Genomic DNA, 18,319 nt, shown 5'->3' on the forward strand with positions numbered 1-18,319 from the left:
GGAAACCCCTCTCGCATATGCAGAATAAGTAGAGTGGTATGCTTTTTGAACCCATTTCCTCACCAGGAGCCCAATTTTGTCCATGGTCAGGTGTGTTTCCATGAGGCAGATAATGGAAGGCCCGTGGGCCATAATATTTTGGAGAACAATAGCCCATCTCTTACGGTCTGCCAAACCACGTATGTTCCAGCTTAACACCTTAACCATACCCGCCATTGTTTATCAGATTCAACTTCTGTGTATATGACCACATCATAATATGTCCCCCATGCTGTCCGTCCCTGCCCCCCCCCCCGCATCCAACCCCCACCCACCATACCCCAAACCAAAACTCCTCTGACCGCCCCTATCTCCCCCAATCCACCTCCAAATTTGTCATTCCGTTCTCTCCATCCGAGAGTGGGTGAATGAAATCGGCCTATTCCACCAACTATCTTCCCAAAGGTCTCTCCCGCCTTATGAAAAACATAATATATAAAATGTATATAAACTCTATGCACCACCAGTACGCCGCTCCAGTCCATGAGCAGACTTATATCCTGTAACAAATAGTTAAATGCAACTGAAAAAGGATAGCAAAGGATAATTATAAATAACATACACAAAAACACAATTTGCCTCTCTTCAGCTGTCCATGTGCTCTCGCATTCGTCTAGAATTCTTTTCAATCCAGTCCAATGCTTCTTCTGGAGATTGCAGAAAGTGTACTCTACCCAGTGCAACCAGTCTCCGCTTAGCCGGATACATCACAGAATACGCAAGTCCCATGTCTCTCAATTTTTTCTTTACATCTCTATAATTCATGCGCATTCTTTGCACCATGGGTGAATAGTCTGAGTAGAACGAGATGTCTTGTCCATCAATTGTTAAATCCTTGATCTTCCTTGCCGTACGCAAGATAGTGTCTCTGTCCCTGTAATTTAAGAGCCTAGCCAGCATGGCTCTGGGGGCTGCTCCTGGAGGCTGGGGTCTCAGTGGGACTCTGTGAGCTCGTTCTACAACAAAGACCTTTGACAGTTTATCAACTCCAAATTTTTCCAGCAGCCACTTCTCAATAAACTCTGTAGGGTTTGATCCCTCTGCTTTTTCCGGGACCCCCACTATCCTGACATTGTTGCGTCGTGAGTCTTGTTTTCCAAGTCATCATTTTTAGCAATGACATCTGTTAATTGCTTGTCCAGCTTTTTCTGAGCAGTTTGTAAAGATATTATAGTGTCCTACACCTTGCTCACTCTTTCCTCTACCTCTCCTGGGCGGACATCGGCTTTCTGCATGGCAGCTTTAAGGTTAGTAATTTCTGCTTGTACACCCGTACCCTGGTTTGACAACTTTGTAAGCGCCTGTTTGCAATAAGACACCACAGTGAACACATCTTTCAGACTGGTTTCCTCCACTATAGGGTCAGCAGCAGACTCCATATTTTTGTCCTGCACCACATCTCCAGAGCCATCAGCCTCACAGTCTCCTTCACCCACAGTATTCTCCTGATCTTCCATACCATCTTCTGCCCCAGCCTCCCTTTCTGAAAGTCCAGCACCATGTTCACCCACTTCCACCCTTGCAAACCTCTCAAGGCGCGCAGCAGTCGACATCTTCCTGGAGCACGCAGCATTTTCTCTGGCCGCCTCCTCCTAAGTCTCAGCGCCATCTTGGCCCCTGCCCCCTCGCCAGGGCCGGGATCTCGCTGCCTGGTGCGGGTTATTACTTCTTTCCTACTCGTCAGAAACGCTCCCCAGTGTGGCAGGAGAGCCTCTCACAGGATCCGGCGGTGTCTGAAGGGCTCAGCGGTACACCGGGTCAGCGCACACAGCGACGGTCGGCGGGAGAGCTCCGGAACACGTCTGCCTACATCTCTGGATAGGCCACGCCCCCGTGGTAAAATTGATAAGGCAGCTTTATTCTTCGGGTCAGTACATTTACAGCGGTACCGCATTTATATATTTTTTTATGTTTTGGCGCTTTTACACAATAAAAAACTATTTCCTAGAAAAAATAATTTTTTGTATCGCTTTATTCTGAGAGCTATAACTTTTTTTATTTTTCAGATGATGGAGCTTTATGGCAGATGGTTTTTTTTGCGGGACAAGATGACATTTTCAGCGGTACCATTTTTATTTCCATTGGTCTTTTTGATCGCATGTTATTCCATTTTTTGTTTGGCGGTATGATGTGTAGGGATTTGTACTCCCTGAGCTGCATTGGAGGTAGGCACAGGTTCACACAGTGATGCAGTCCATGGGTTCAAACAAACTGGTGGTTTATTTAGTGTCCATACACCAGTGTGGAAACAAAAGTATCAGCCTTTTCCTGGCACAAAAAGGAATAATAGAACAAAGCTCAAAACAACAAGTCCATGCAGCACGGCCCCAGCCGTTTAAACAAAGTGCTTTTCTCTGCCTCCTGCAGAGTCTGAGAAGCACATGCAAGGTCTGCTCACCTTGCCCAACACACACACAGACAGACTGAGACAGTTGCAGCTATCTTAAATCAGCCTTCCAAGACCTGGACTGGAGGTAAGTGAGCAGCTGTCCCCCCCTCCCCCCCAGCTCTTTCAGCTGCTCGTAAAACCCGGCCCTGTAATCGGGGCCTAATAAATTCCTCTCAGCACTATGTGTGCTGGAGCCTGCTTCTCTGGGTCCTACATCACCGAAGCTTGGCACTTCGGGGACACATACCTCCCGTCCACAACCTGTCCAGCAGCCACCTTACAGATGATAAAAGCATTGCTTTTGCTTTGTTTTTTATTTAGTTTTTTTTTTGTTTGTTTGTTTTTTTCTTTCAGTGTGCACTAAAGGGCTTAACTAGTGGGACAGTTTTATAGGTCAGGTAGTTCGGGACCCGGCGATACCAATACCAAATAGGTGTACTTTTATTGTTTTTTTTTCATAATAAATAAATATTATGGGTACAATATATTTTTATTTTTTGGGGAGTTATTTTTTTTTTTACAAAAAAAATTTTTTTTCACTTTCCTACACTTTTTTTTAAAATTTTTACACATTGTCCCACTATGGGACTTTCACTGTTTGCAGCCTGATCAGCTGTATAGTATAAAGAGCAGCAGCTCCCTATGCCATGCAGCCTGTCAGCGCTGCACAGGGAGACATTACTTTGATCATGCACTGCGCATGACCAAAGTACCTTCCTGCCTCCTGGTGACCCGGATGTTGTCATGACGACATCCGGGAGCTGCCGGAGAGGAGGTGAGTACCGGTGCTTACCTCCGCCCGTGCTCCCGCAATGCTGCAAGCGACTTTGATTGCAGCATTGTGGGGGTTAATATGCTGAGAGCGGTGCAGGACCGCTCCTGGCACATAGCTGATTGTCACAGCTGACACCCGGTGCTGATACCCAGCGGCAATCGCCCCGCACGTGTGCAAGCGGATTATGCGCAATAGTACGCAGCTGGTCCATAAGTCCCAGGCTGCAGCTACATACTATTACTGACTTGGTCGGAAAAGGGTTAAAGTGAATCTGTCAGCAGCTTTTTACATGCAGTCTGAGAGCAGCACGATGTAGAGACAGAGAGCCTGATTCCACCAATGTGTCACTCATTAGACTGAAAAGTGGGCCCTAAACTGTAAAATACACTGCTCAAAAAATAAAGGGAACACTCAAATAACACATCCTAGATCTGAATGAATGAAATATTCTCATTGAATACTTTGTTCTGTACAAAGTTGAATGTGCTGACAACAAAATCACACAAAAATCATCAATGGAAATCAAATTTATTAACCAATGGAGGCCTGGATTTGGAGTCACCCCCAAAATTAAAGTGGAAAAACACACTACAGGCTGATCCAACTTTGATGTAATGTCCTTAAAACAAGTCAAAATGAGGCTCAGTATTGTGTGTGGCCTCCACGTGCCTGTATGACCTCCCTACAACGCCTGGGCATGCTCCTGGTGAGGCTCAGTATTGTGTGGCCTCCACGTGCCTGTATGACCTCCCTACAACGCCTGGGCATGCTCCTGCTGAGGCTGCGGATGGTCTCCTGTGGGATCTCCTCACAGACCTGGACTAAAGCATCCAACTCCTGGACAGTCTGTGGTGGAACGTGACGTTGGTGGATGGAGCGAGACATGATGTCCCAGATGTGCTGAATCGGATTCAGGTCTGGGTAACGGGCGGGCCAGTCCATAGCTTCAATGCCTTCATCTTGCAGGAACTGCTGACACACTCCAGCCACATGAGGTCTGCCATTGTTCTGCATTAGGAGGAACCCAGGGCCAACCGCACCAGCATATGGTCTCACAAGGATTCTGAGGATCTCATCTCGGTACCTAATGGCAGTCAGGCTACCTCTGGCGAGCACATGGAGGGCTGTGCGGCCCTCCAAAGAAATGCCACCCAACACCATTACTGACCCACTGCCAAACCGGTGATGCTGAAGGATGTTGCAGGCAGCAGATCACTCTCCAAGGCGTCTCGAGACTCTGTCACGTCTGTCACATGTGCGCAGTGTGACCCTGCTTTCATCTGTGAAGAGCACAGGGTGCCAGTGGCAACTTTGCCAATCCTGGTGTCCTGTGGCAAATGCCAAGCGTCCTGGACGGTGTTGGGCTGTGAGCACAACCCCCATCTGTGGACGTCGGGCCCTCACAACACCCTCATGGAGTCGGTTTCTAACCATTTGTGCACACACATGCACATTTGTGGCTTGCTGGAGGTCATTTTGCAGGGCTCTGCCAGTGCTCCTCCTGTTCCTCCTTGCACAAAGGAGGAGGCAACAGTCCTGCTGCTGGGTTGTTGCCCTCCTATGGCTCCCGCCACATCTCTTGGTATCTGCTTTATGATCTGGACACTACGCTGACAGACACAGCTACCCTTCTTGCCACAGCTCGCACTGATGTGCCATCCTGGATGAGCTGCACTACCTGAGCAACTTCTGTGGGTTGTACTGTAGATACCGCCTCATGCTACTCTACCTCTAGGGGTGAGAGCAATTGCAAAATGAAAAGTGACCAAAACATCAGCCAAGAAGGATAAGAACAGAGAAATGGTCTGTGGTTACCACCTGCAGAACCACTCCTTTATTGGGGGTATCTTGCTAATTGCCTATCATTTCTACCAGTTGTCTGTTTCATTTGTCTGTTTTCATTTACACAATCGTTGTCGCTTCATAACTGGACAGGTAGATTTCACAGAAGTGTTATTGACTTGAAGTTACATTGTGTTGTTTAAGTGTTCCCTTTATTTTTTTGAGCAGTGTATATGAAAAATAAACTCAGGAGATACTCACCATCAATAGGTCCAGCTCCAGACCGCTGCGCCGATTCCTTTGTTTTGACTCGTAACTACTCGAGCCAGTCACTGAGCTCAGTGCTCGTACTCTGAAGTTGACAGCACACGACGCGTGTTATTGGCGTGATATCACCGCTGTAGTCAAAACACCAGAACCGGAGCAGAACTGGACCCAGGGACAATTAGCACCTGCCCAGTGTGTCATGTACTTTACACAGTTTGGGGTTCACTTGCATCAAAGTGAAAACCCCATTAATTTTAAAGATGTCCTTAGAGAAGTACCTACACCGTTCACCCCCCTAGCAGAAGAATAAAAAAAAAAACAACACACATACTACAGGGTTATATGAAAGAATGCAAGGACAGATGGAAAGAAGAACTACTTTGGCATGTAACAAAAGCTGTGAAAGAGAGCAAATACCCAACAATAGGACACTGTAATTTGTAAAGTTGTTTCACAATCATCTGTCATTGCCTGGTGGAAAGACGCCAAGTTGAGAAAAAGGACTAGACAAGTCACATCTATAGGAGTTATTTTTCAGGGTGGAATTCTAACCACCTCGACAAATCATAAAATTTCATTCAATAGGTGAAGTCTTAAAAACCAAGAGAAGCCATGATGAGGGCACACCATGCCAATACTACCATCTACTGTGTGCCTGGCAATAAAGGGCCTATGAAGACACCGGACATGTAATCGGTATGGTCCCCCCAGAAGGGGCTGTATGAAACCGGTATAGAAGCTTGGTTTATTTGTAAGAAACTGCATCTACTGTTATCTTAAGAAGTGTTTTTGACTTCACAGAAAGGAAAAAGTGAATCAAACTCATTAAATATAAAAAAAAAAAAAGTAGGGCCACCCTTATTCAGCTGAGTAATGACACATTCAGTATTTGTAAGCCAAAACTGAAGATGTGAACTTAGCCCAACACCTGCTAGGATTAGTAAGAGATGGAGGACCCTACAACACCATCTATTAGATGAAGAGCCGATGATGACGACTCATGATCAACTGCATGGGTTGGGGGGGGGGGGGGGAATCACAACCACATTATATTCTTTTACTTTTTTTTTTACAAATGGATATGCAGCCCAATGGATGGATACAGGAAGTATAAAGTTATGTTTGTAAAAAGAATCACTATAATCCTGAAATGTAAATGGACATCAGCATAATACATTCATAGACAGGTTCTCTTCCCTGGCCCAGCCCCTCACATATATATGCAGCATTGCTCCTGGGACTAACCATCGTCAGGATAGTCCCTAAAAAATACATAACTTTTCCGTAATATAGAATCCCCCCCCCCCCATGAAGAATAATTATTTTGTTTTCTCCTGGCAAATGCAATTCCTAAGCTTAGAGTATGTTCACGTTACATATTTCACTACAAATGGTCAGCAAAAATCTGAATGTTTGGTAGATATTCCACATTGTAACCATGGAAATATGCCTTATAGCATATGTGACAATAAAGATTATAAACTGTATCAGCCAGACATTTAGATTTGTTAATCCAAGAGAAATACACTTAACTTTGTGTTGACTTCTATTGGCCTGTGGAACACTGAATGTTTGCTAATTATTTTGATTAACCTTTGTGGACCCTGCAGCTTATTGATTCACAAGACAGGAGGACAAACTAAGGAAATTTATTAAATGCTTAAACAATGAGACATGAGGCTGCCCCCACCCTGTGGATGTATACTTAAACAGGACATGTGCTTCTGTAGCAGAGAGACTTGGGACAGAAATTGGAAAGAGACTTTACAGGGAGAGTCAATGATCAGACTTTCTTCACACCATTAGCTTGGTAGTATGGCTTTACCCAAAGAGACATAGATTTGGATTCTACATGATTCTAGCCTCAGGGTATATAACCCTGACTGGAAAGCTACAGATCTGCTCCACTGACCATCAGAGAACCCATGGATACATTTGGGGAGACCAGGATGGGACGATGAAGTCACCTGACCCCATGGATACGTTGTTTGGGGTTGCCAGGTGGGACCCTCCGGTCACCTGGAACCCATGGAGACATTCAGAGAAGGCAGATTGGGAGCAGCCCGTCATCTGGCCCCATGGAAACTCTCGGGAGAGGCCAGGGAGGGACCCTCTGGTCTCCTGGCCTTGTACTTCGATGGACTGCCAGCTTCCCAAGCTTGCCGCTACCACCTCTCGGTGGAGGACCGCCAGAAGCAGGGGGCCACTGGTTGAGGTAGTTGGCCCTGGAAGTCCCAAAGTTGCAGCTGTTCTATCCCAGGCGGGTGGAGCGGAAGGGTGAGACTATGTAATGTTGTACCATCTTGGGTATATGCTGGGACTGTTCTATGTGTTTATTGAAATCACAAAACAGGACAAGTATTGCCACACTGTTTTACCCCCACCCTGTGTTGTCTGAGTAGTATTAAGCCCACAGAAGACCCCGTATCTTCACAGCATACATGTAGAATGACACCCTCTCCAGCCATTATATAACTTTTATGTATATATAATTTACCAGTTCTCTCTGTTGCAGGGTTTGACTACAATTTTCTGGTCTAGCTACCATGTCTTCTCATATATACAGTTAAAATAGGAATCCCTTTGTTTCAGATATGCTCAAAAGCAGCATGGAGGTAATTACAGTAGGCACTGAGCAGTGTGACTGTGAATCCCTCACTAACTTCAGCAAGATCTGACAGTTTGACTGTCTTCTCACACTATTCCCACTCCTCCCCCTCCATAACATAGAATAGGAGGCATGACCTGATTCACTCACTACACAGGGAGTGACTATAAACAAACCCAAAACCCTATAAAGAAAAATAACCCCCATACTAGCAGTGATCTTCTAATACACACTGTACAGGTTATTGCACACAGCATTCTTTACCTATATAAAGTGTATATAATCTCATCCACACGACATTGGGATACGTGGGCGTGATGGGGGGGCAAGGAAATAGGTGGGACGTGAGGCAAGCAAGGGGATAAGTGAATATAATGAGGGTGGAGAGGGGGGTGGGGATAGCACAGTTAGATCATTAGAGAAGAGTAGGATGCTAAATAACCCCAAAATTTTATCTTGCATGCTGACCAACGCAAGAAGCCTGACCAATAAGGCGGATGAGCTACGGGCGCTTATATCGGAGGAGAGGTATGACATCGTAGGTATAACAGAGACTTGGCTAGACGAAAGCTACGACTGGGCAGTAAATTTATTAGATTATACTTTATTTAGAAGGGACCAGAAACAGGGGAAAGGCGGAGGAGTCTGCTTATATGTAAAGTTATGTCTAAAGCCCAGACTAAGGGAAGATATAGGAGAGGGAGAAGAGGGGGTCGAGTCCATGTGGGTAGAGATATAGGGAACTAAAAATAATAAAATATTACTGGGGGTCTGCTATAAGCCACCCAATATAACAAAGGAGAATGAGAATCTGCTATTAGGACAAATAGACAAAGTAGCAAAACATAATGAAGTGATTGTAATGGGAGATTTCAACTACCCGGATATTGACTGGGAAACTGAAACCTGTAGATCTCAGAAAGGAAAAAGGTTCTTGACAAATATTAAGGATAATTATCTCTCCCAACTAGTGCAGGAACCAACGAGAGGGAAGGCCGTGTTGGACTTAATATTGACTAATAGGCCTGATAGAATAACTGAGGTACAGATAGGGGGGCACCTAGGTAATAGCGACCATAATATTATCGACTTCAAAATGCCCTTCAGTAGGGTTATCAATAAGGGAACAACTAAAACATTAAACTTTAGGATGGCGAAGTTTGATCAGCTGAAAGAAAACCTTCAACTTATTGACTGGGACAAAGTTCTTAATCAAAGGAATACGAATAGTAAATGGGAAACCTTCAAAAGAATTCTGAATACTCCGTGCGAGAGATATATACCGTATGGGAATAAAAGAGCCAGAGACAAGAGGAAACCAATATGGTTGAATAAGAACGTAAAAGGGGCGTTAAATAGCAAAAAAGAGGCATTCAAGAGATTAAAACAGGAAAACAGTAAGGAGGCACTAATGTGTTACAAGGAAATAACGAGAACCTGCAAAAAACAAATAAAAATAGCAAAGGAGGAAACAGACGTATTGCTAGGGAAAGTAGATCAAATCCTAAACTATTCTTTACTATTTATATACGTAAAAGGATTAAATCGGATAATATTGGACCGATAAAAAGTGATGAAGGCAAAATCAGAGAAAGATGAGGATAAAGCTAATCTATTAAATACATTTTTTTCGTCAACTTTCACAAAGGAAAAAGAACTAACAGGAGAAATGAGAAGTGACAAGCTTAATCCTCCACTAAGTATGACAAATCTAACCCAAGCTGGGGTACAGAAACGCCTCAGTAACATTAACAAATCACCAGGACCTGATGGCATACACCCACGGGTACTAAGGGAACTAAGTAATGTGATAGACAGACTGTTATATCTTATATTTAAGGACTCTGTTGAGACTGGGTCTGTGCCACTTGATTGGCGACAGGCGAATGTAGTGCCAATATTCAAAAAGGGAACGAAAAGTGACGCCGGAAACTATCGGCCGGTGAGTCTGACGTCCGTTGTGGGCAAAATTTTTGAAGGCTTTATTAATGAGGCAATTATGGAGCATCTTGATGCTAATAATCTATTAACCCCGAACCAACATGGATTCATGAGGAATCGCTCCTGCCAAACAAACCTGATTGACTTCTACGAGGAGGTTAGCTCTCGAGTAGATCAGGGGGAACCAGTGGATGTCGTGTATCTCGACTTGTCAAAAGCATTCGATAGCGTGCCACATAATAGGTTGGTATACAAAATGAGAATGATGGGGCTGGGGGAAAATGTCTGCAAGTGGGTAGCTAACTGGCTAAAGGATAGAAGACAGAGGGTGGTTATAAATGGAATATACTCAGAATGGGTAAGCGTCACTAGTGGGGTACCACAGGGGTCTGTACTAGGCCCAATGTTATTTAATATCTTTATTAACGACAGTCAACGGGTTAAATAGTAAAATATCAATATTTGCAGATGACACAAAGTTATGTAAAACAATTAATACAAAAGAGGATAGTGCAGACCTACAGAGGGATTTGGATAAGCTGGGTAGGTGGAGCATTAAATGGCAAATGAGGTTTAACGAGGAGAAATGTAAGGTCATACATATGGGAAGGAAAAATGGAAGTCACCAGTACTCACTGAATGGGAAATCATTGGGGAATTCAGAGATGGAGAAGGACTTGGGCATCTTAATTGATAGTAAACTAAATTGGAGTGCCCAAAGCCAGGCCGCTGCTGTAAGGGCAAACAGGGTAATGGGATGTATCAGAAGAGGTATAGCTGCAAAGGATGAGAACATTGTTCTTCCACTGTACAAAGCACTGGTCAGACCACACTTGGAATACTGTGCTCAGTTATGGACCCCAATATATAGAAAGGATATAAATGAGCTTGAAAAGGTACAAAGGAGGGCAACAAAATTAATAAGGGGAATGGAGGGACTGCAATACCCAGAGAGGTTGGCAAAACTAGGACTATTCAGCCTGGAAAAGAGAAGGTTGAGGGGGGACATAATAAATGTGTACAAATATGTTAGGGGACAGTATAGAGATCTTGCCAGGGATTTGTTCAAAAGGAGGGATATTACGGTAACAAGAGGGCATTCACTAAGATTGGAAGAGAAAAGGTTTCAGCACCAGCATAGGAAGGGGTTCTTTACGGTAAGAGCAGTGAGAATATGGAATTCACTGAGTGAGGAGACAGTAATGTCAGATTCACTAAACCAGTTCAAGCGGGGACTGGATGCATTTCTAGATACCAGGCAGATTTCTGCATATACTTAAAAATGGAATAAAATAGTAAGTTGATACAGGGATTTATTCTGACTGCTGGTTTCAGAGTCGGGGGGGAATTTTTCCTCAGGTGAAGATTGGCCAAATCATTTGGGGTTTTTGCCCTCCTCTGGATCAACTTTAGCAACTACATAACTTACAGGTCGAACTTGATGGACGCAAGTCTTTATTCGGCCTTACTAACTATGTAACTATGTAAGCAGACAGCTGTGGGCTGATATTAATAGGATGTGAAGGGCCATGGATCTTGGCCCTTTCCCAGACTAATTAGACCAGCTCACAGCTGTCTGTTTTCCCTTAGCTGGTTATTAAAAAAAAAAAAAAAATAGGGACCCCATGTCTTTTTTTTTTTAAATAATGATTTATACAACAGGTTAAACACCCTTTAGTGCCACATGAAACCTATAGCCTGCTTCAAGACAAAGGTTGCAGCTCTTGAGGGACGGTTGAGTCAAAAACACAAGTCTTTCACCTTTATAGGGTCCTTCACTTAATAGGTAGGCAGGGCATTACGCCTTGTATAATTAGAGGGAAGAAAGCAATGCTTTTTTCCAAGTGGACATACATGGTTTAACATACAGAAGTTGTGCTCAGTATCTGCTTCCAGAATCCATTGCCTTTTCTCCTGGGAATACAGGTTTCAGTACAAATTCTATTTCATAAAATAAAAAAAATAAAAAAGATAGATCTATATCTATCAAGGTCCCTTCATGATGCCTTAAGGCAAACCAAACAAGGTTGTCTAAGAGTGGATGATCCCCTTAAATCCAGAACTGTGATCTGAAACACACATGGCACAATTCAGTCCTGTGTTACCCCCTACACATGGTTACAAAACCATTTAAAAAATATAGACAGCACCGAATTGGACATAGACGCCATCACATGGATCAAGTCTTGCTATTGTAACTATAGCCTGATCCAGGACGATTCCTTCTGGTGCACCAAAGGACTAGATTAAGTGCAAATCCACTAATAAAAAAATAAAAATCAGATCTGCTCCCAAGACAGCCAGTGTCACTCCTTTGTACACCAGAAGCAGATGAAAGTCAATAAATAAGGAATGTAAAAGTCTCCACTATAGTCTCATTGTGCCCCTATACGTCCAGAGTGTACCCCGGGGTGCTCAGTTTCCGCTCCTGAGCCGCTGAGACCCGTCCCTTATTCCTGTACGGCTGATGACAATCTCTGTCTGATAATGGAGGGTAATACTGTCTGTAGCAGAGGTAAGCGAAGGAGAATCCAATGATGGCACCAACCACCACATCTGGAAGAAGAAAAGGAGAACAATGACCCATTAGTGAAGCAGACCACAGCACTACCTTAGCACTACCATAGCTCCAGGGGAAATTGTTAACAGATAACAGACAAAAACTTACATCTAAAGAAAAATAAGCATGGCACTTGCCAATCTTCTGTGGCATTTTATCAAACAGCGGTGTAACAGAAAACACGCCAAAGGAGTGCAGGACGGCCAGACGAAGAGTTACCACACACAAAACGGCCATCGCCTTCCTGCACCCCCCCACCTAGCCTTTTTTTACTGTTGCACCGCTTTTTGATTAAACACCACAAAAGATTGGCGAGTGCCATGCTTTTAAGTAGTTACAATAGATCATAGAAGCAAAAAGGACTGAACAGAACATCTAAAGAATTTACTTTGTCTAGTTTATACCATCCCACTTACCTCCAAGGGACCCCAAAGGATAAACCATTATTACTGGGGAAACAGACAGGGCTACACACATCAACATTAAATAGTTTGAGTATGGACTGCAATGTCCTCAGCGGCCATGTGTCTCTTGCCCCAAATGCAAAAGTCTCATGAGTCTTCTGGTCTGGAGACCCACAGCCGGTCCAGACATTGCAGTCCTTACCCATAACATGAATGTTGAACATGCAACTAATGCCTTATGTGATACCACACATGAAGAGTAGCTCTCAGAGGTGGTGTCCCTAGCACAGCCAACACAAGCTTACCTAAATTTTTCCAATTTCTAAGGATGGTCTTACATGTAATAGTAAGAACTACAGAGTGTTGTCAGAAAAGTCATGGTAGCCATGCTGTCAACTCACTGGTTTAACTAATGTCTTTAGAAAGGATAAGTCATCATCTCAAAACCCTTGTCTTCTAGGTTCAGCCCATGCTCTGTGAAGCTGGGTCTACTTGCCTAGGTTTCATAGGTGCACCAGAAGCCACTAGCAGGGTCATCCAACTTCACTGAGCACACGCCGAAATCTGAATAGGCTTGAGATGACATATCCCACCCTCAGGCACATCAAAAGCTGAATGGGCAGCTTAAAGGGCACTGCCATCATGACTCTTCTGCCCAGAAGCTCCACATTCTCAACTGCAAGGTCATTTACTGCAGGTGTCTAAAGAGCAGAAGGAACCATTGGAGACCTAGACCTGGTACATTGGTTGCAGGTGACACGATACAAAAGACTAGTTTGAAACTAATGGCAAAAAGTATTATGACACCTACAGGAGTTTTTATAACATCCCGCTCTACATCCATAGACATAAATATGGAGTTGGTCACTTTGCAGATATAACAGCTTCATCTCTTAAGGGAAGGTTTTCTGTAACATTTTGGAGGTGTCTGTGGGAATTTTTGCCTCTTCATCCAGAAGAACATTTGTGAGGTGATATATAAGATATTGGGGGAGTTCTAGTTCATCTCAAAGATGTTGGGTGGAGCCGAGGTCCGGGCATGTTCTTCCCACCAAACTTCTCCAATCATGTCTTTATGGACCTTGTGCACGGGGCACAGTCATGGGGAACAGAAAAGGGCAGTGTTGGAAGCTAAAATTGTTCATAATATACTATGCTGAAGCAATAACATTTCTTTTCACTGGACCTAAAGAGCTTTGGCTGATCCCTGAACAACCCCATATCTTTATCCCTCCTCCAAACGGTACAGGTGGCACATCGCATTCAGGCGAGTAATGTTCCTTTGTCATTTGCCAAACCCAGACTCAGCCAAGTGAGTGGAAAGCCTGAATTCGCTAAGGTGTACCAATACTTCTGTCCTTCTAGTGCACCCATTATTCAAAAGGCACAGCCATTTAACATGAGCATTTCTAGCCACACAGATGTCCTTACCCTGCCAGTGGTGCTTGTAGTCACAGGTCCGGGATAGAGCAATAGAGGCAGCACATAGGAGAGGAAATAGGAAGCTGCACAATCTCCAGGAATGTCCACGACCACCAGGGGAAAAGCTGCCAAGCTTCCCAGCTATATACAGGGCAGTAAAGCCCAGCCCCGCAAAGGCAACTGGAAAAAGAAGGGATGAAAGCTATTAAGAAAAGGGTCAACTGTGAGACCGGTCTACAGCACGGGTCATCTGTACAAAACAGAGCATGGCTCCCAACCTGAGCAACACACCAATATTCAGGATGTCAATCATTGCCGTCTGCTTACGTGCAAGTTTATTTTATCAGAAAACTCCACTGGAAATATTGTAATTTACTTGAATTATTAAATAAAGTTTTTTTTTCTGCCCTGCTTCCAAGAGCCATAACTTTTTTTTTTCATGTTCCCATCGACATGGATGTAAGAGGGCTTGTGTTTTTGGTGGGAGAGTCACAAGATTAATCACATCAAGAATTGTCACAGTGTGACTATTTACTTAGATCTGATATAACTGTATAGTGATCACCATTGGATTCCTCTCAAGAGGATTCAATTGTCCAGTGGTGCTATTATGGGTCATCAGGCAGGGGTTATTAGGACAACATATTAATTGTTTATCTTGGGCAAGCTGTATCAGATCTGTATACGGCTGTGAGGTAATTTATCTCTACTGTAACAGATACAAGTTATATCCAGCTCTCAGCACGCCGCGAAATGATCCGACATGCAAGCTGCAGCTGATCTATATACGACCAGATCTACATATGGCTATCTAATTTCCAACCGGGACATGTGTCCCTGACGCGCGTTTTGCCAGGATACTGGCTTTTTTTAAGGGCTCTAGTATAGAAGTCAGAGTCCTAGATATAATAAAGCGATCCAGCTTGTTAGACCATGCTACAGTTGAAGCACATGTTTTTATAATTGATTCCCCTGACAGCTGAGGTAAGACGACTCACTTGGCTGCTTCCAGAAGCAGACACAGGAACGTTTTCGTCTGCAGGTCTATTTAAAACGGTATAAAACACTGCAGGTTCCACAAATTAAATAAACATGACCTTGCTGGCATAATGCTAAAACAAAATATTAATGAAAGCACAGTCCTTATGCATGTGAGATTCGCCCGCTTAAGTTGCAACACAATTCAACTCCTCCTGAGCTGAAGTTCCACACAGTCTTGAGACTGCCACTGTACGCCAACATATGAGACCCCCACATATACCTGTAGTGTTATATGGACACCTCAGATATAAGGAGGAGGGAGACGAGCGGCTGCCAGGGGGTTTGCAGGACAATTTATTGAAAACAGCTTGCTCTATTAAAACCAGACAGCCATGGAGGGGGGGAATGGCGCCAATAAAAATACTTGAAGCCATTTTATATAGGGTAGGAGGCGGCATTCTGCTCACATGAGGAATGGCCACTGGGAAAACTTTTTCTTCCTTCAATCACAGTTTCTGGGTCTCCTGTACAATCGAGCCCTGGTGACTCTCGACCATCTGGAAAACAGCGAAACCAGAAGTCTGGACGGGGCCTAAAAAACAAAAATGAAAGTTTCTCTAGTCAAACCAGATATATGGATATTTGTTTAGTTTTCAGAGATGACGACACTCCCCATAGGCTGTTTGGGGGTAACGTAACTTTTTTCACCCTTAATCTCAGACTTCCTCCTTAGAGAGGACGTTAACAAAATTTTCCCCATGTTGAATTTGACACAATGTAATTGGGGCTGCAGAGTGGAATATATATATATTTTTTTTAATTTACGCCTCTGTTGCTGATATTAGCAATCCAAGCATTTGGCAGCTAATGAGTTAACACCCACTTGGACTTGACAAAAGTTAATAGATAGCAACTCATACAGGGAGAAGACCCACTTGGATTTAAAAGTTAACTCATTAGGTGCCAAATACTCCTTGCAGAAATGAACCCCCTCCCTCTGACCATGGGTTGTGTCTGGTATTGCAACTAGGCCCTACTGAAGTTAATGGAGGACAACCCCTTTAAATGTTATAATACCAAGTGTTATTGGCCAATATGCAGATTCACATGAAGAACTGGTACCTCGGCCGGACAGCGCTCACCTTCCAACTATCAGCTTTATTGTATTGGTGAAGATGCCGTTCAGACCAAGGGACAGGCTGGCAGCTGCGGGGAACACGAGACCGTTACATACAAAAACATGTCAGAACTGAGCACAATGTAAGAAAAAAATACAAATCTATAGCATAAGGAAGTCAGGCTCCCCTACTAGTGATCAGAGAAGCGATAAAAGGCCTCATCTGTGCATTACCAAGACAAACCATTTAATAGATAGACACCTGTAATGTTTAATTCTCCATGAAGAGTTGAGGGCAAGTGAAAAAATAAAAACTTCTGTGAAGCACCTGGGGGTTCAAGGTACTCACCACACATCTAAATAAGTTCCCTGAGGGGTCTAGTTTCCAAACTGGTGTCACTTGTGGGGGGTTTCCACTGTTTAGGCACATCAGGGGCTCTCCACTAAACTCCAGCAAATTTGGCATTCAAAAAGTCAAATGGCGCACCTTCCATTCCAAGCCCTGCTGTGTGCCCAAACAGTAGTTTTCCCCCCACATATGGGGTGTCTGCATGCTCAGGAGAAATTGCACAACATATTTTGAGGTCCATTTTTTCCTGTTACCCTAGCAAAAATAAAAGTTTGGGTCTAAAGTAAAATTTTTGTGAAAAAAGTTAAGTTCATTGGTTTTCTTCCACATTCCAAAAATTCCTGTGAAGCACCTGAAGGGTTAATAAACTTCTTAAATGTCATTTTGAGCACCTTGAGGGGTGCAGTTTTTAGAATGGTGTCACTTTTGGGTACTTTGTTATAGCCCTCAAACTTAACCCTTATAACAAAAAAAAAAAAAAAAAAAAAAAAAGTGGTTTCAAAAATTGTGCTGATGTAAAACATTCATGTGGGAAATATACTTTATTAACCATTTTGTTTTGTTTGACAATTCTCTTCTTTAAGTGCATAAGAATTCAAAGTTTTAAAATTTTATAAAATTTTGCCAAATTTCCAGTTTTTTGACAAATAAACACAAGTCATAGTGAAGAAGTTTTAAGACTATCATGAAGTACAATATGACTGGAAAAAAAACAATCTCAGAATTAGTGGGAACCGTTGAAGCGTTCCAGAGTAATTACTTCAAAGTGACAGTGGTCAGAAGTGTAAAAATTGGCCTGGTCATTAACGTGCAAACAGCCTTGGGAGTAAAGGCTATTGTTTAGAATCCAAATGCTTAGCTTACCAAATATGGCTTCCCTTGAATCTGTAAGGTCTGCTCTCCGGCAAAGACGTGCTAGGACCACGACACAGATAGGGGCCAAGAAAGAAATCAGCTAGAGTAGAAGGGAGACAAAAAATATATAATATATTCATTCTATTATATTATAGACTTTGCTGCACCCAATATACAGAAAAATATAAGCTTTGCACAAAAAGAGTTAACATTTTGTAAGGGGTGCAAGAATGAGGGTACAGATGGAAGGGAGTATGACTGAAGGATCAGACTACACATGCCATGTTTGTAGTCTGTTACCATGGAGAAGCATAGCACAACAGCAGTGAACATAAAACAAGTGGATTTTCCATGAATACATTTTTCCTCCCTATTGGCATAAATAAAAATATATATAAAAAAAATTTAAATAATATCTTAGTGTTACACACATCCCAATGCATCTCCACTGTTGCTATAGGCAAAAAAAAAAAAAATTCATGGAAACTCCCTTTAAATCAAGACAAGTTGCTTGATTTTTAATTTTAGGTGGCTTAAACAATAAAGGGTTGTGTGCTCACGCCTTAAGATTACATATCCCTTTTTCTGTTGCACAGATAATCAAAGAACCACACAAAACGCTGCCGTACTTTATATTCTCCGGCACACGGTTAGACTAAAATGCCACATTTTTAATAGGCATGCTGCACAGAACGGCAAAGTGAAATTGTAAAAAATGCGCTAGCCTTACAAGTGGCGTTCACCATTACCAGAGTGAAGCAAAATGATTAACAGGACCCTGGTCTAGTAGCCACATCTGTAATCTGGATGCCAAACCACTACCTGTAGAA

The 18,319-nt window shown here is 43.2% G+C and overlaps 1 protein-coding gene across 2 annotated transcripts in view; it reads right to left on the reverse strand.

The window, feature by feature from the left end:
* Positions 1–5,989: 5,989 nt before the first annotated feature.
* The window catches only part of PLPP5 (phospholipid phosphatase 5), a 40,077-nt gene continuing 27,747 nt past the window's right edge, over positions 5,990–18,319 (reverse strand). For both annotated transcript variants that reach the window (XM_073653939.1, XM_073653940.1), the window contains 5 exons: positions 17,499–17,589; positions 16,311–16,374; positions 15,636–15,760; positions 14,197–14,367; positions 5,990–12,357 (listed from right to left, as the gene is read on the reverse strand). In XM_073653939.1, the coding sequence (XP_073510040.1) occupies positions 12,188–12,357; positions 14,197–14,367; positions 15,636–15,760; positions 16,311–16,374; positions 17,499–17,589 (621 nt within the window). In that variant the 3' untranslated portion in view covers positions 5,990–12,187. The remainder of the gene's footprint in view (positions 12,358–14,196; positions 14,368–15,635; positions 15,761–16,310; positions 16,375–17,498; positions 17,590–18,319) is intronic.

Source organism: Phyllobates terribilis, unplaced genomic scaffold (genome assembly GCF_046119375.1).
Source record: "Phyllobates terribilis strain yellow unplaced genomic scaffold, ASM4611937v1 Scaffold_11__3_contigs__length_659146591, whole genome shotgun sequence".
NCBI lineage: Eukaryota > Metazoa > Chordata > Amphibia > Anura > Dendrobatidae > Phyllobates > Phyllobates terribilis.